Raw genomic sequence first — 16,391 nt, forward strand, 5'->3', positions numbered from 1 at the left:
AAATCCTAGTTTTTATTTCTAGTTGTTTTTTCGAGAAAAGTTCCTATAATTGGAGTATTCCTATAACTGAATACCAAATATCTTTCTGGAGGCATTTTGTAAATTTTCATTTTCAACAACATGGGAGTGTCATGGTCATTCCTCAAACACTTTGCCAGTCTGGCTATAATTGGTTTTTAAACCCCCCTGAAATCTTTGAATACTGATGTAGCAATTGTGTTAATTGGGATTTCTGTGATTCAAGGTGAAGCTGAATATGTTCGCTATGTATTCTTCATTTGGCCTTTTATGGTGCATATGCTTACTATTGTTCAAGTCCTACTGAATTTTTTGCATTTTTTCCTGGTTGAAATTGTTTATATTTTACTAAATGTGTCCCATCTCTAAAACAAAAGTTCCTCTCAATTTATCTTCTATTAAATTTTTCTTGCCATGACATTCTTTTTCTCACACACCTGATGAGGGTGGGCACCTCCCTATTGCTCTTGTTAAATGTTGGCACTCATTCAGAGTGATGTCAACTGAGAAGTCAGAAGTACTTGGAGAATTACTGCTGCTAATTAACAGGGAAGTGACGTCTCTGAAGCCCAAATACAGAACTATGTGTGGTCTTTCTCAGTGTAGTGACCTAGTCAGCTTTCATTTAATAGTCATAGTAGCTGCTTCTTCCCTGTCTCCTAACTACACAGATGGGTCTTATTTCTCACTTTTCATGTACTTATTTACCATTTCTGTGTATGGGCTTCTTTCTAGAATCTATTTGTCAGTTTCTGTATCCTTTTGTTGCTCGTTCATTTTTCATTTCATAGCACAAAGCTATGCCACCACACGCCGTAGGATAAGCCCCACTGCCTGCACATTGATTGGTTCAACAAAAATTTATTCATTGTCCATTATTCACACATAGCCAGACTGGTCATGGTGATGCCGTCATGTACCAATAATTGACTTCTCACATGGGTGGCCTTGTCATTTTTGATGGATGATGCAACATGATGGTATTGAGTCCATACGAAGAAATTATCCTTCTCAGCATTAGAGCTAGGTGATATGGCTTATGAAAGAGTTTTCCCAGAGTTTTTAGACTGACATTGTAAGTGTTGTAAGAAGTTTGGGAAACCCCCTGTCAGTAAGCCTTGTGAGCTAGAATGACCTTGCCCAAGGTAGGCATAATTGCATCCGTAATATTCGCGTGGGTCGCCCCTGGAGAAATGAAGGCAACTGGAGTAGGTCTACCCTGTGCACCTCTCCCACCTCAGGTCTAGTGGATACGCTCACTACAGTTCATTAGGAAGCATAGGGCAGAAAACATAAATCAGATCGATGTGTCAGGGTGAGCAAATCACCAAGCCTCAACCCATCTTCTGAATCGGCTCCAAAGACTTTTAGGCCTGTCAAGAGTTTATAATTTTATTCTGTTATTACCAGATAGCTGCATTGGCATTTCTTCATGCTTTCTATGACCTAGATCTTTGTCAATGTTGCAGTATACGTGAAAATGTGAGCATTTCTCTATTTCAGCATTATAGTACTTCTTAATCACAAGGTGTCTTGTAATTATACGAATTAAGACATAAATGACAGATGGCTTCTGTCTTAATGTCAAAGAAGGAGTGACCAAAGCTTTGGCTTCTTTGAGGCAAAGAATGAGTGGTGGTATGTGGTGGTGAGTGTGACAGGCTGGAAACAAGAAGCACCTGTACACGGGCTGTTAAGACTGGGCCCCTGGGAACAGGTGTTTAACCTAGTAGTTCAGACACAGACATCTCACATCAGTGCCTGGGTTTGACTACCAGCCACGGCTCCTGACTCAAGCTTCTTGCTAATGCAGACCCTGTGATGCAGCAGGTGACATCTCAAGTAATTAATTGGGTCACTGCCACCCATGTGGGAGATCTGGTTTGAGGTCCTAGTTCCCAGTTTGGCCTGGTCAGTCTCAGCCACTGTAGCCTTCTCAGTAGTGAACAGTGATTGGCAGTGCTCTCTCTCCCTCTCCCTCCCCTTCTCTCCCGCTCTTCTTCTCAAATATTTTTTCTAAATGAGTGAGTTCCTGCCACTGATAATCTAGACTCATAGGGGATGCCAGCGCCACAGGCAGAGGATTAACCTACTGCACCATGGCACCGGCCCCAAGATCAATCTTCTGTCTGATGGTTCCCTCCCCAAATGACCACAGTGGCCAGGTCCAGGCCAGTCCAAAAGCAGGAGCCAGGAACTCCATTCTGGTCTCCCACATGGGTGGCAAGGGCCAAAACCCTTGGACCAATTTTGGCTGCCTTCCCGGTGAATTAGCATGGAGCTGGATCAGAAGCAGAGCAGCCAGGATTCAACCAGAGCTCAGTTATGGGATACTGATGTCTCAAGCAGTGGCTTAATCTGCTGCACCAAAATGCTGGCCCCCTTCACTTCCTTCTGGAAGTGCCCTACATACATGCCCTACAGCCAAAGGCCATTCTCAGTGCACTGACATGTGGTCCCGGCAGGGAGGAGGATGGATGGATGGGCACTCTGTCTGAGCCTGGACTTTTAGTGATGGCCTGGTTGCATTCACCGCTCTGGTTCCCCTAACTCTGAAGCACCACTCCCCCCAGACAGCACTGCCGCTTGGGGCCCAGGCCCATTGGGTTAGGCTGGACTTCATTCACCTTTATACCAAATGGTTCTGTTTTGCTCTTTGACCTTGAAGTTTGCCCTGCGTAAAGTTGCCTCTGGTCCAGCTTTTTTGGTAGTGATTTTTTCCAGGACCTGTTTTCACCCCCATGCTTTCAGCAGTTCATTCACTCACTTCACAGGTGTGTATAAAGCTTTTTGTTAACATTACACCATTCATTTTTACTGGATCTTTTAAATGTCTCTATTTGTGGCATTCTGTAAGTTCAGAATGATTTTATATAACAAATTTTAATTAATGTATACTGCTGCAGAATCAGTATTTGTTTTCAATCTAACTTATCATCAGTTATAGAAAATTCATACCATTACTTTTTAAATCATCATCATTCTTATATTTCTGTTTAACATTTATTTACTTAGTGAATTGATTCATTAGTTAAGAATCAGAGAGAGAGGGAGAGAGAGAGAGAGAGTCCCATCTGCTATTTACTCCCCACATGCCTCCAACAGTAAGTACTAGGCCAGACTGAAGCCAGGAGCCAGGAATTCAAGTCAAGACTCTCACATGGGTGGCAAGGATCCAGCTACTGGAGCCATCACCTGCTGCCTCCCAGGATCCACATTAACAGGAAGCTGGGGTCAGGAGCCAGAGTGGGGACTCAAACTCAGGCACTCAAATGTGGGACACAGGCATCTCAACTACTAGCTTAAATGCCGTCCCCCCCTATTTTCTTGGGTTATTCCCACTGAAACTTCACTGAGATATATTTAGACTTTCTCATTCATCAGCCATGTTCTTTAAACTTATCTTCACATTTTCCCCATCTTTGTCACGCCACAGTGTCATCTGAGATCTGCCTTCCAACATACTAATTCTTTTCCAGCTGTGAGGACTCTCCAAAAGGTTCACTGAAAAAATGAAAGAAAAAAAAAAAAAAACTATGCATGGACTTCAAAAGTTTTGCACCAAAATAAGCTTATCTTTCAATTCCATTTTTCACAAAGTCTTTGAAGTACATCATATATGTAATCAGTCAGATGGGGAAACTGTATATTTTGTAACTTTAAACTCTACTTCCTTCTTTCAGTTCTTAGATACAATTGAATTTCTCATTTCTAAGGGTCTCTTTAGTTCTTTTTTCAAAATCACCTTTTAAAAATCATAATTTATTAACTCCTTTTGAACATCACTCATGGGTTTACCAGCTCCCTGTTCCAAACTCTTGGCCATGCCTAGCCAAACTAATGATGTTGATAAACATTAGGTAAAGCAAACAGTATGGTTGAGAAGCATTTCCGTAATAGACACTGTGTTTAATTCATTGTATTAAGTGCTGAAACAAGAGCCAAAGAGCATGGAAGGCCAAGCAATCCTTAAGGTTGTGTAATTTTTAAATAATAATCAAGAGACCATAAATTCAAAAGCATATAAAAGCTGATATTCATACAAAAATATTATAGTACTTCATATACTGAGCACTATCAATTAAAATATTGATAACCATATTTGAGAGATGCATTTAAAGTCAATCCAAATTAATTATATCATCAACACACTTTAAAAGATGGATAACAATGGAAAGGGTGAAATTTTGTTACTTTTTAAAATAATTCTATAAAAACAAATTTTGTTCAAGATATATTAAAACTCAAAATTCTTTATCATGGAATATAGATATCCAGTTCTCATAGATGTAGTTCACTAAGTACCTTTTGTAAAAGGTTGCAAGTAAGTCACAAAGTGCTATCATTGTTCCAGTGCAATTCTTGCCAATATGAAAACCACTTTGTATTTTTCTGACCTCAAAGCACTGACGAATTAATATCCTTCCAAGTCACAATTATAAAAATTATCTGAAGAAGTTAGGTGAACCAAAGAGCCTCTGTAAGCCTTTTCTAGTAAACATTTAAGAGAGTGTCTAATAAAAATGACACTTCTGAGTTGTGAGAAATATAAACTAATATTTTACTAAATAACAAAATCAACTTTTAAAAATGTATTCACAGGCCAGTGCCGCAGCTCACCTGGCTAATCCTGCGCCTGTGGCACCAGCACACCGGGTTCTAGTCCCCGTTGGGGTGCCGGTTCTGTCCCGGTTGCCCCTCTTCCAGTCCAGCTCTCTGCTGTGGCCAGGGAGTGCAGTGGAGGATGGCCCAAGTGCTTGGGCCCTGCACCCGCATGGGAGACCAGGAGGAAGCACCTGGCTTCTGGCTTCAGATCAGCGCAGCGTACCAGCCATAGCGGCCATTTGGGGGGTGAACCAATGGAAAAAAGGAAGACCTTTCTCTCTGTCTAACTCTGCCTGTCCAAAAAAAAAAAAAATGTATTCACTTGTTCTGCATAATCATCTAATTCATGCTTATCTAGTGTAAAGGTCTTTTTTTCTGAAATTCATTTTTTGAAAGACAGTTACAGAGATAAAAGAAGAGACAGAGAGAAAGAGATCTTCCATCTGCTGGTTCTCTTGGGCCATCTTCTGTTGCCTTCCCAGGTGCATTAGTAGAGAGCTGGATGGGAAGTGGAGAAACCGGGACTCAAACAGGTGCTCATATAGGAGGCCAACATTGCAGGCAGCATCTTAACTTGCTGCACCACAGTAATGGCCACTGTAAAGGCCTTTTTTATTTTTTTTAATTTTTTTTATTTTTGCTTTCAAACTTTTATTTAATGAATATAAATTTCCAAAGTACAGCTTTTGGATTACAATGGCTTCCTCCCCATAACGTCCCTCCCACCCGCAACCCTCCCCTTTCCCACTCCCTCTCCCCTTCCATTCACATCAAGATTCATTTTCAATTCTCTTTATATACAGAAGATCAGTTTAGCATACATTAAGTAAAGATTTCAACAGTTTGCTCCCACACAGAAACATAAAGTGAAAAATACTGTTTGAGTACTAGTTATAGCATTAAATCTCAATGTACAGCACACTAAAGACAAAGATCCTACATGAGGAGTAAATGCACAGTGACTCCTGTTGCTGACTTAACAAATTGACACTCTTGTTTATGGCCTCAGTAATCACCCTAGGCTCTTGTCATGAGCTGCCAAGGCTATGGAAGCCCCCTGAGTTCACTGACTCTGATCATATTTAGACAAGGCCATGGTCAAAGTGGAAGTTCTCTCCTCCCTTCAGAGAAAGGTATCTCCTTCTTTGATGACCCATTCTTTCCACTGGGATCTCACTCGCAGAGATCTTTCATTTAGGTTTTTTTTTTTTTTTTTCCCCAGAGTGTCTTGGCTTTCCATGCCTGAAATACTCTCATGGGCTTTTCAGCCGGATCCACATGCCTTAAGGGCTGATTCTGAGGCCAGAGTGCTGTTTAGGACATCTGCCATTCTATGGGTCTGCTGTGTGTCTCACTTCCCATGTTGGATCATTCTCTCCCTTTTTTATTCTATCATCTAGTATTTGCAGACACTATTCTTGCTTATGTGATCCCTTTGGTTCTTAGTCCTATCATTATGATCAATTGTGAACAGAAATTGATCACTGGGACTAGTGAGACGACATTGGTACATGCCACCTTGATGGGATTGAATTCGAATCCCCTGGTATGTTTCTAACTCTACCGTTTGAGGTAAGTCAGCTTGAGCATGTCCCAAATTGCACATCTCTTCCCTCTCTTATTCCCACTCTTACATTTAACAGCGATCACTTTTCAGTTAAGTTTCAGCACTTAAGAAGAATTGTGTATTGATCACAGTATTCAACCAAAGGTATTAAGTAGAACAAACAAACAAAAAATACTAAGAGGGATAACATATCAAGTTGCTCATCAACAGTCAGGGTGAGGGCTGATCAAGTCACCTTTTTTAAGTAACAGAGGTAACACTGATAGATGGCAAATGAACCAAAAACATTAGAGTAGATATCAGAAAGCATGAGATAATAAACTTAATCAGCAAAAACAAGTAGACAAATGAACCTAGGTTTGGGACCAAATAGACAGGGTTTGGAGACTACAAATTAGACATAGAAAGTCTAGAAAGCAGGTTACATGCTTCTAAGAGGAGGTGCTCACTTGGCCTACAAGTTAAGATATCAGTTAAGACATCTGCACCCTGCATTGGATGTCTGGGTTCAAGTTTCAGCTCCACTCCTTGTTTCCAGCTTCCTGCTAATGCACACTCTTGGTAAAGGCTCAAGTAACTGGGTCCCTGCCACCCACCTGGGAGACCCGGATTGAGTTCCTAGCTCCCAGCTTTGGTCTGGCCCCCTCCCAGCTGTTGTGAGCATTTGGGGAATGAACCAGTGGATGAAATGAGATCTCATCTTCTTCTACCCCCGTCCACACCAGGCCCCTTTGCCTTTCCCTTTTCCCTCACTCCCCCTCTCCTTATTAAAAAATAAAAAGTGGCCAGCGCCGCGGCTCAGTAGGCTAATCCTCCGCCTTGCGGCGCCGGCACACCAGGTTCTAGTCCCGGTCGGGGCGCCAGATTCTGTCCCGGTTGCCCCTCTTCCAGGCCAGCTCTCTGCTGTGGCCAGGGAGTGCAGCGGAGGATGGCCCAGGTGCTTGGGCCCTGCACCCCATGGGAGACCAGGATAAGCACCTGGCTCCTGCCATCAGATCAGCGCGGTGCACCGGCCGCAGCGCGCCGGCCGTGGCGGCCATTGGAGGGTGAACCAAGGGCAAAGGAAGATCTTTCTCTCTGTCTCTCTCTTTCACTGTCCATTCTGCCTGTCAAAAAATAAAATAAAATAAAAATAAAAAGTGAGCATGTAGCTGGTGTGCTCTATCCAGGAAGTAAGGGCTGTAAACAATCACTGAATCTCAAAATGTCCATTTCACTCCAATGTATTACATTTTAGGTATTCTGTTTTAAAAGGACTGCTCCAGGCTCTGTGTTGAAAACTAACTGTAGGGGACCAAATGGTGGAGTCAGGGTGGCTGTGGCAATAACAAATGAGAGGCAATGGTAGGAATGATCAGATTTTGGATTCAAGGTAGTACCAACAAGGTTTGCTGATTGACTGAGTGTTGTATTAAGAAACTAAGAATGAAGCTAAAACGCTGGGCTTGAGCAGCATGAAGAATGAAGTTATCATTTGCCAAAGTGCAGGAAAGTTTTCCAAGGAGCAGAGCAAGGTGAAGAGTTTTGCAAAGTTTGCCATTCCCAATTGGATACCAGAATCTCAAGTCCAGGGCAAGTCCAGGCTAGGAAAAGATGCATCCTAGTGTAAACACACATCCACAGTGGGGTGAACATGCATACAGAAACAACTTGTAGGACTGAGACCAGGCAGAGGGATGAGGTGGAAGCACTTGATGGGAAGAAGCAGCAGTAGGGTAAGAATAAGGCCACAGAGAGTTTCTGGAAGCCAAGTGGAAAAAGTGCTTCAAAGAGGCATCAGCAACTCTAGGTTCCATGAATGCACACAGAGGTGAGCAACATAAAGGTTGTTGGTGAACACTCAAGAGCAAGCTCAAAGGAGAGGCAGAGTTGTAGGTCTGGAAGGGGATTCTAGAGAGTACAGAAGACACATAATTCGAGACAGTGAGTACAGCCGACCCTGCATATCCACAGGCTCCACATTGTAGTTGTAACTAACCATGGATCAACAACATTCAGGGAAACAAGTCTGTACTGAACATGCACAGAGTGTTTGCTTGTCGTTATTTCCTGGACAGTACCAACTGTTCACACAGAATTTCTATTGTATTAGCTATTATGAGTCATTTTGAGATGATTTAAGTTACATGAGATTAGATGTGCGGGTTCTACACAGCGATTATGCCAGTGCGGGAGGTGGGGGCAGAGTTGATGCCAAAACTACAAGATACTATTGTCTTGGGTTAAGCTTGTGATAATTTATTACACCAAAAATAGGAAACTATCTATAGGAATATTTAGAAAGAAGAATATATACACACACAGACATACATTTTTATGAAACGTTGCAAGTTTTCTTAATCTGTAGCAATACTGTAAAAGAGTGTGATTGCTTTTAATTCAGGCCTTCTGCCCACCCTCCTCAATTTCACTCCTAGTCGGTCCTTCACAGAAATTCTAGGGTTGCCACCATTATGAGAGCTGTGACATTAATATAATAGGGTGATGTGACATTGAGTGACAGCGTCCCGAGAAGGCTTCTTCGAGGAGATGACATGTGCGCTGCTGTTGAAAGGCAAGAAGGAACCAGCAGGTGCACAGCAAGTCCAGGCCAAGGGCTCTGCAGCGACAGTCAGCCCCATTCGTCACAGAGCGATTGTCAGCGAAGGACAGTAGTAGATGATGTCAGGGACGTAAACAAGGGCTAGCCAGTGTAGGCTCTTGCACGCAGTAGAGGAGTTTGGACCTTCTCTGTGCCGTTGAGAGGTTTATAAACAGTGCCAGGAACCTGCTACACTTCACACATTGAGCTGCTGTATAGAGAAGGGTTTCCTGAGAAGACAAAGAGCAGATGTGCAGCAGTGTGGAGGTTGTTCATGGTGGATTGAACCAGTGTAGTAACAAAGGACATGTAGAGCAGCAGACACGCTGGAGATGCATGTGACAGCAGAGTTGACAAGACTTGCTCAAATGAGGCTGGAAGCAAGCAGGACTTGTGGGACTCAGGCCTGAGACATGGGGTACAGTTCAGTGACTTTCTAACGTGCAGCAGAACAACAGGATTCAAAGAAATGAGTACATAGGTCATGCCCTTATGAAGTCATAAAACATTTAGGTGTTGAATGATGTCAACTGTCAGTCCTGAATATTTGAAAATACTGTGTGGTAGCACCATTTCATATAACCAGTTAGAATATGGGAGATGCCTACTGCTAAACTGGATTTAAATATTTTAGACAGTGATTTGTTTTCAGTAAGAACACCTCCAAAACAGCCTTAAAAAATAAGTCTAAAACCATTGCATTAAAAAAAAAATCCCAGAGAAGGACATCGTGTATTCTAATTTATCATTTTACTACCTTTACAATGAGAAAAGTCTTCATAATCTCTGATCTCCACTTGACGATAAAAAGCATTTTCTTTTTTCTTTGGGTACAGAGAAAGATGAATAATTTTTATAGAGTTGAAATTTGTGCTGAAATACTCTAGGGCTGGCATTTGGTGAGGTGGCAAAGATGCCGCTTGGGATGCCCACGAACTCATATCAAAGTGCCTGGTTCAAGTCCCAGGTCCACTCCTGAGCCCAGGTTTCTGCTTCTACACACCAGGAGAGACAGCAGACGCTGACCCAAGTACCTGGGTCCCCAGGTTGAAGGCTCTTGGCTCAGCCTGGCCCACCCCAAACTGTTGTGGGCATCTGGGGAGTGAAACAGCAAATGGGAGATCTCCCTGACCATGTAGTCCCTTGTCTATCTCTATGACTTTCAGATTTCAAAGTACTAAATTTTTTAAATACAATTCTTACTCTAGTTTACATAAAACAATGAATTTTGTATACACACATATTCTGATCTTTCTTAAAGCAGACTGATATTGAGAATTTCACTATAGTCAGATGTTAGTGAAGTATTTGTTATGCAGAGTTACAGAGACAGGGAAAGACAGATGGAGACATCTTCCATCTGCTGGTTCACTTTCCAAATGGCTCCAATGCCCAGGAGTGGGCCAGACTGAAGCCTGGAACTCCATCCTTGTCTCCCATGTGAGTACAGGGGCCCAAGAACTTGGACTGTCTTCTGCTGCTTTCCAAAGCACATTAGCAGAGAGCTGGATCAGAAGTGGAAAAGCCCGGACTCAAACCAGCACCCATATGGAATACCAGCATTGCAGGAGGCGACTTAACCCACTATGCCTCAACACCAGCCCCTAAAGAAACTTTTTAATTCTGAATGATTCAGTTACTGAAGAAAGATATAATTTAATCACAGCATTAGCTTGAGTAATTGAATTTTTAAAAAAATATATAGATACCAGTTTTTCTCCCACTGAATTTTTAAAGATGTGATAATTTGATTATTTTAGTTAAAGCTCCAATTCCAAGTTTAACCCTGCAGAAAGCTGTGTGTGTGTGTGTGTGTTTGTAAAATTTGTTATGATCAGATTCCAAATGCATATGCTTTACCTAACATTTTATCCTTTGACTTTTTTTTATATTGTTTAAGATTTATTTATGGGGCCAGTGCTGTGGCATAGTGGGTTAAAGCCCCAGCCTGCAGCACCAGCATCCCATATGAGTGCCAGTTCAAGTCCCAGCTGCTCCTTTTCTGATCTAGCTCTCTGCTGTGGCCTGGGAAAGCAGTGGAGGATGGCCCAACTCCATGGGCCCCTGCACCCGCATGAGTGACCTAGAGGAAGCTCCTGGCTCCTGGCTTCAGATCAGCTCAGCTCCGGCCATTGTGGTCACTTGGGGAGTGAACTAGCGAATGGAAGACCTCTCTCTCTCTCTCTCTCTCTCTCTCTCTGGATCTTCTCTCTCTCTGTAACTCTGTCTTTCAAATGAACAAAAAAAATCTTTTAAAAATTTTTTAAAAAAATAAAAAAGAAAGATTTATTTATTTATTTGAGAGGCAGAGGTACAGAGAAAAGGACAGAGAGAGAGAGGTCTTCCATCTGCTGGCTCACTCCTCAAATGGATACAATGGCCAGAGCTGGGCCAATCTGAAACCAGGACCCAGGATCTTCCTCTGAGTCTCCAGGTGGTTGCAGGGGCCCAGGCACTTGGGCCATCTTCCACTGCCTTCCCAGGCCATCAGGAAGGATCTGGAATGGAAGTAGAGCAGCCAGGACTCTAACTTGTGCCCATATGGGATGCCGGCAACACAGGTGGAGGCTTAACCTACTATGCCACAGTGCCAGCCCCAGCTTTTATTTATTTCAAAGGCACAGAAACAGACAGACAAAAATCTCTCATCCCCAAGTGCCCTAAATGGCTGGAATGGGGCAAGGCTGACTCTAGGAGCCTGAAATTCAGTCCAGGCCTCCCACAATTTCAGTAGTAAAATATGTATGTAACATTTATTTTCCCCCCTGTTTCACCCCACTATGATCCATGGGTCTTTGGGCCGTCACCTGCTGCCCTTAGGGAGCTCATTAGCAGGAAATAGGAATTAGGACCAGAACAGGACTCATCCCCAGGCTGTCTCCTGTGGGATGTGGACATCTCAAGCAGAATACTTTACATGACAAATTAACTTTCTCCTCTGGTTGAAACACAGTGAGGTATTTCAAAGTAATAGCTTTCTTTTTTAAAAAGCATTACTTTGGGGGATTTTTTTTAACTAAGAAATATGTTTCTTAGGCTCATAGGAAATCAGTAATGATAAACAAGTTGTTCTCTCTCCCTCTCTTTCTCTCTTCCCCACCCCTCACCCCCACCCCTACAGCAGATGGCTGGTGAACAGTACCTGACGGCCACAGAAGGCACTCACATAGAGAGGCCCGAGAATCAGTGTGTCTACAAAATTGGCATTTATGGCTGGCGAAAGCGCTGTCTCTACTTGCTTGTTCTTCTTTTACTTATCATCCTCGTCGTGAATCTTGCTCTTACAATTTGGATTCTTAAAGTGATGTGGTTTTCTCCAGTAAGTATGATGTGTTTTCCTGGTAAATATGTGCTGGTGTTGTTCGCTATAGCACTCATCTACATGGTATGGATAAAGGTTTCCTTTAGTGTCTTGTCTTTCCTGTCTGGAACAGTCTTTTTAGTAGTAAGATGTATATGTGGCGCTTATTTTTTCCCTTTTTTTAACCTCACTATGAATTACAGTGTATGGGAATCGCCTATTTTTACTATAATTTTTGTCATTACTCATTATCTTCACAGGGTGGGAAAATTGTTCTCTCAAGACTGTGGTTAATTAGATTTAAGATTCCATTAATCACTTGTAAAATCTTATAAAACATCAGTTTTTCTAATCTCACTCATTCACAAATATTTGCCATTTAATTGCCACTCTCTCGTGTTTTAAAAAATCCACTCTGATATGCAATAATTCATGAGCCCACGTTAACATTCAACAATAGATTTGTCAAATAAAATGCCAGCAGTCCTAAGGTAGCAATACGCTATTTTAAACATCCTCATATTTCAGAGATAAGTGCATGATTTTATAGTTTCTGATAATATTTTGTGTACTTTTTGAAAAATGATCATTTAATATAGCACATCTTAATTTTACAAGAGAACTATGGTGAGGTAAAAATACTACGGGGAACACCACAGGCAGACCATTCTGTTCTCACGTGCAAGAAGCAAGGGCTTCTTCCAACAACACCACTTGTCATCATCCAGCCTGAGAGCCTGTCCCTCGAGTAGCACCAGTCATTCAGTGCACAAATATGCCTATCTCGCTGCAGGTCTAGCCAGCAGGCACATTATTTTGGTGACATAATAAATAAATATTTATAATTTTACATATGAAAAGAGGTAAAATACCAGGTGTGTGTCTGGTTAAATTACTACCTGCAACACCAATATCCCATATGAGTGCTGTTCAAGTCCTTGCTCCTCCACTTCCACTCCAGCTCCCTATTAATGCCCCTGGAATAGTAGTGGAAGATGCCCCAAAGTGCTTGGATACCTGCCACCCACATGTCAGAACCAGAAGGAGTTCCAGACTCCTGACTTCAGCCTATCCTAGCCTTGGCTATGGAGCCTTTTTGGGGATGGAATATCTTTGTCTGTCTGTCTCCCTCTCTTGTAATTATTTCAAATAAATAAACCTTTTAAAATAAAGATAAAGTACCAACCTAATCAAAGTACAGTTTGAAATGTCTGTTATATCACAAATATGGTATGTTAATATAAATATGTAATATAAACATATAATACAATGCAAATTATTGCTAATGTAAATTATATAGAGAGATACATAAATATATTTAAATTAGCCAAATTTAAGTTGTGACTTCTTGGTTAAAATTTATAAAAACAGTAATTCTATACCATCATGATAGTATTTAGTTCCATTGGACAGGAAAGTAACACAACATACAGGAGGCATGTTTTTGCACAATATATACACTTAAACATCTCCACTGAAGAACTTTTCACCTTACTTTTTAGAGACTGAATCAAGGTTGAGATTCCCACATTGAAAATTGTGGGATTTGTCAGGTACCCATTGGGTAGAAGGCTCTGCCTTGACCTGCCCCTCCATCATGCAGACTATTTAAGAAAATACTACTAAAGATTCCAGAAGGGCCTGGACTAAGAAGCCATCCCACAGTGCAGCAAGGACTAAGTGAGGCCACTCTTTCTTCCCTCCCTCGCTCTCTCCCTCCCTCCTTCCTCCCTCCCTCCCTTCTTTCTTATTTATAAAGAAAGAGGAACAAAGATCAGGTTTTCCATCAGTTGGTTGATACCTCAAGTTCCTGCAACAGCCAGGGGTGGGCCAGACTGAAGTCAGGAGCTAAGAATTCAATCCTAGTTTCCCAAATGGGTGACAGGCCCAAGAAATTCAGTCATCACCACTGCCTCCCAGGGTACACATGACCAGGAAGCTGAAACCAGGAGTGGAGCTGGGCCCAACCTCTCACTCCAGTGTAAGATATGGGTGTCCCAAGTGGCATCTTAGTCATTATGCCAAAGGCTCACCCTCAGACTGCATTTTAAATGAATGAAGGTGTGCATTATTCTGGAGAGATGTGAGTTAATTTTGTAAATCATATGTGAATATTAAGTGGAAATATTTTTAATTTATATTCTTGTAATACACAAAAATATTTAAAACAACTTTTAGGTGTTTTATGAATTTATATCACATTAAATTTTCTAGCAGCTAAATGCAAGCCACCAGTTTAGAACAGCTGACCACAGAGGTTGGCTCCATCTGCAGCTGTTCACAGCCTACACTTTCCAGTGAGATGCGTCACTGGGCAAGGCATTCTTTATAACCAGAGGAACATGTTGCTACTAGGGAGTGACCACTCAGGGCTGTTTAGTGCTGTCTTTTAACAGAATAAGAAAAACTATGAATAATAACAATAATAAAAATAATAAGAAAAACTACTGCAGAATAAGAACAACACTTATAGAATAAAAAGACAAGAAACTGAAAGGCTCTAACCACTGGAAAGTTCCAAGCCTTAACTGAAAGATGTTGGATAGACTTTAGGTCATTATTCTCAGAGCACAATGACATAAATTATGTAATCCTAAGATAGGTGTGAGCCTTGTTCTTTGCTTTTGTAATTATCCCATACCCATAAAATTGTGAATTATATATTAATTTGTGCTTTAATTTTTTACTGACTTGAAAATCTCAATAAATGAGATTTTTATTTTCATTTATTTTTAATTTAACTTAATATTATTGTGATAAGAACACTTAACATGAGATCTGCCCTCCTAATAAAAATTTTTAAGTATATAATATAATATCATTAATAACAGATATGGTTTTGTGCACTAGATCTTGAAAACTTTATTCACTTGGCTTGACTGAAGCTTCACGTCCCTTATATAGTGTGTGTTCCCAGCCCCTGGCAGCATTCGTTGAGTCTATGAATTTGACTATTTTAGATACTTCATGAAAGTGGAATAATGTAGTGTTTATCATTTTGAGATTGGCATGTTTCATTTAGTGCAGTGTCCTCAAGATTCATCCACACTGCAGAATTTCTTTTTTAGGATTAAATAATATTCCATATATATATCCTATTTTCTTTATCCATTCATGTTCCATAGACATTTAGCTGCTTTCTAAATCTTGGTTAATGTGGATAATACTATGAAGGACATAAGAATCCAGATATCTCATCCAGATATTGATTTCCATTTTTTTTGTGTAAATAAATTATCTGAAAAGGAAATTAGAAAAACAATTCCATTTTCAATAGTCCCAAAAAGAACAAAATAACTAGAAAAATTCAAATAGGTGAAAGACTTAAATACTGAAAACTACAGAACATTGATGAAAGAAGGTAAGAAAATATAAACAAATGGGAAGACATCCTATGTTCATAGATTGGAAGACTTAATATCCTTAAAATATACACACTATCCAAAGTGATATGCAAATTCAATGCAGTCTTTATGAAAATCTCAATGGCAATTTTTATAGATATAGAAAATAAAATCTAGAAATTCGTATGAATCCACAAACAAATCCAGTAAAGTCAATCTTGAGAAAGAACAAAGTTGGAGGCCTCACACTTCCTGATTTCAAAATATATTATAAAGCTACAGTAATTGAAAAACAGGATGATACATAAAAACAGACATGAGAGTACTTGAAGAGTTCATGTACAAGTAGAATTAAAAGTATGAGTTATTTTTATGCAAAAAAGATTAAATCAATGTATAGGTTTTCCCTAATACATATTTCTCATTTACACCAAAATGAACTCATAGTTTTGATTCCATTTTCTCTGAATTTTTGAATTGCCCTTATATAGACCAATGGAACTGAAAAGAGATTTCAAAATAAATCCATGCATAAGTGGTCAACTGATTTTTGACAAAGATGACAAGAATATACAAAGGAGAAAGGACAGTATCTTCAACAAATGGTTTTGGGAAAACTGGAGAGAATAAAAGTGAACCCTTACATTCTACACAAAAATCAACTAAAAATGGGTTAATGACTTAAACATAAGGCATGACCTGTGAAACTCCTAGAAGGAAACATTTGAAGAAAACTTCATGACATTGGTCTTGTCAATGATTTCTTGGGTCCAACACCAAAAGCACAAGCAATAGAAGCAAAAAAAAAAAAAAAATAGGACTACACCAAACTTCATAGCTTCTGCACAGTAAGGAAAATAATGAAGTAAAAAGACAACCTATAGAATGGGAAATTTATTTGCAAAATGGTATGGCTGCTATGGAAAACAGTAAGAAGTTACCTTCAGAAATTAAAAATTGATGTCATAATATCCA

The 16,391-nt window shown here is 40.5% G+C and overlaps 1 protein-coding gene and 1 long non-coding RNA gene across 12 annotated transcripts in view; one reads left to right on the forward strand and one right to left on the reverse strand.

Moving 5' to 3' along the window:
* The window catches only part of SGCG (sarcoglycan gamma), a 127,922-nt gene that overhangs the window by 44,282 nt on the left and 67,249 nt on the right, over positions 1 to 16,391 (forward strand). For 7 of the 10 annotated variants that reach the window (XM_070048305.1, XM_051849884.2, XM_017343243.3 and 4 more), the window contains one exon: positions 11,893 to 12,090. In XM_070048305.1, the coding sequence (XP_069904406.1) occupies positions 11,896 to 12,090 (195 nt within the window). In that variant the 5' untranslated portion in view covers positions 11,893 to 11,895. 10 annotated transcript variants of the gene reach the window in all.
* Positions 1 to 16,391, reverse strand: part of LOC138843842 (uncharacterized) — a 90,505-nt gene that overhangs the window by 17,448 nt on the left and 56,666 nt on the right. Inside the window, exon 6 of one of the 2 annotated variants that reach the window (XR_011378915.1) lies at positions 2,521 to 3,522. The exons of the other annotated variant lie outside the window; for it this stretch is intronic. This is a non-coding gene — a long non-coding RNA (uncharacterized lncRNA). Of the gene's footprint in view, positions 1 to 2,520; positions 3,523 to 16,391 lie in introns of those variants that run through there. 2 annotated transcript variants of the gene reach the window in all.

The sequence above is a fragment of the Oryctolagus cuniculus genome, chromosome 9 (assembly GCF_964237555.1).
Source record: "Oryctolagus cuniculus chromosome 9, mOryCun1.1, whole genome shotgun sequence".
NCBI classification, from domain to species: Eukaryota; Metazoa; Chordata; class Mammalia; order Lagomorpha; family Leporidae; genus Oryctolagus; species Oryctolagus cuniculus.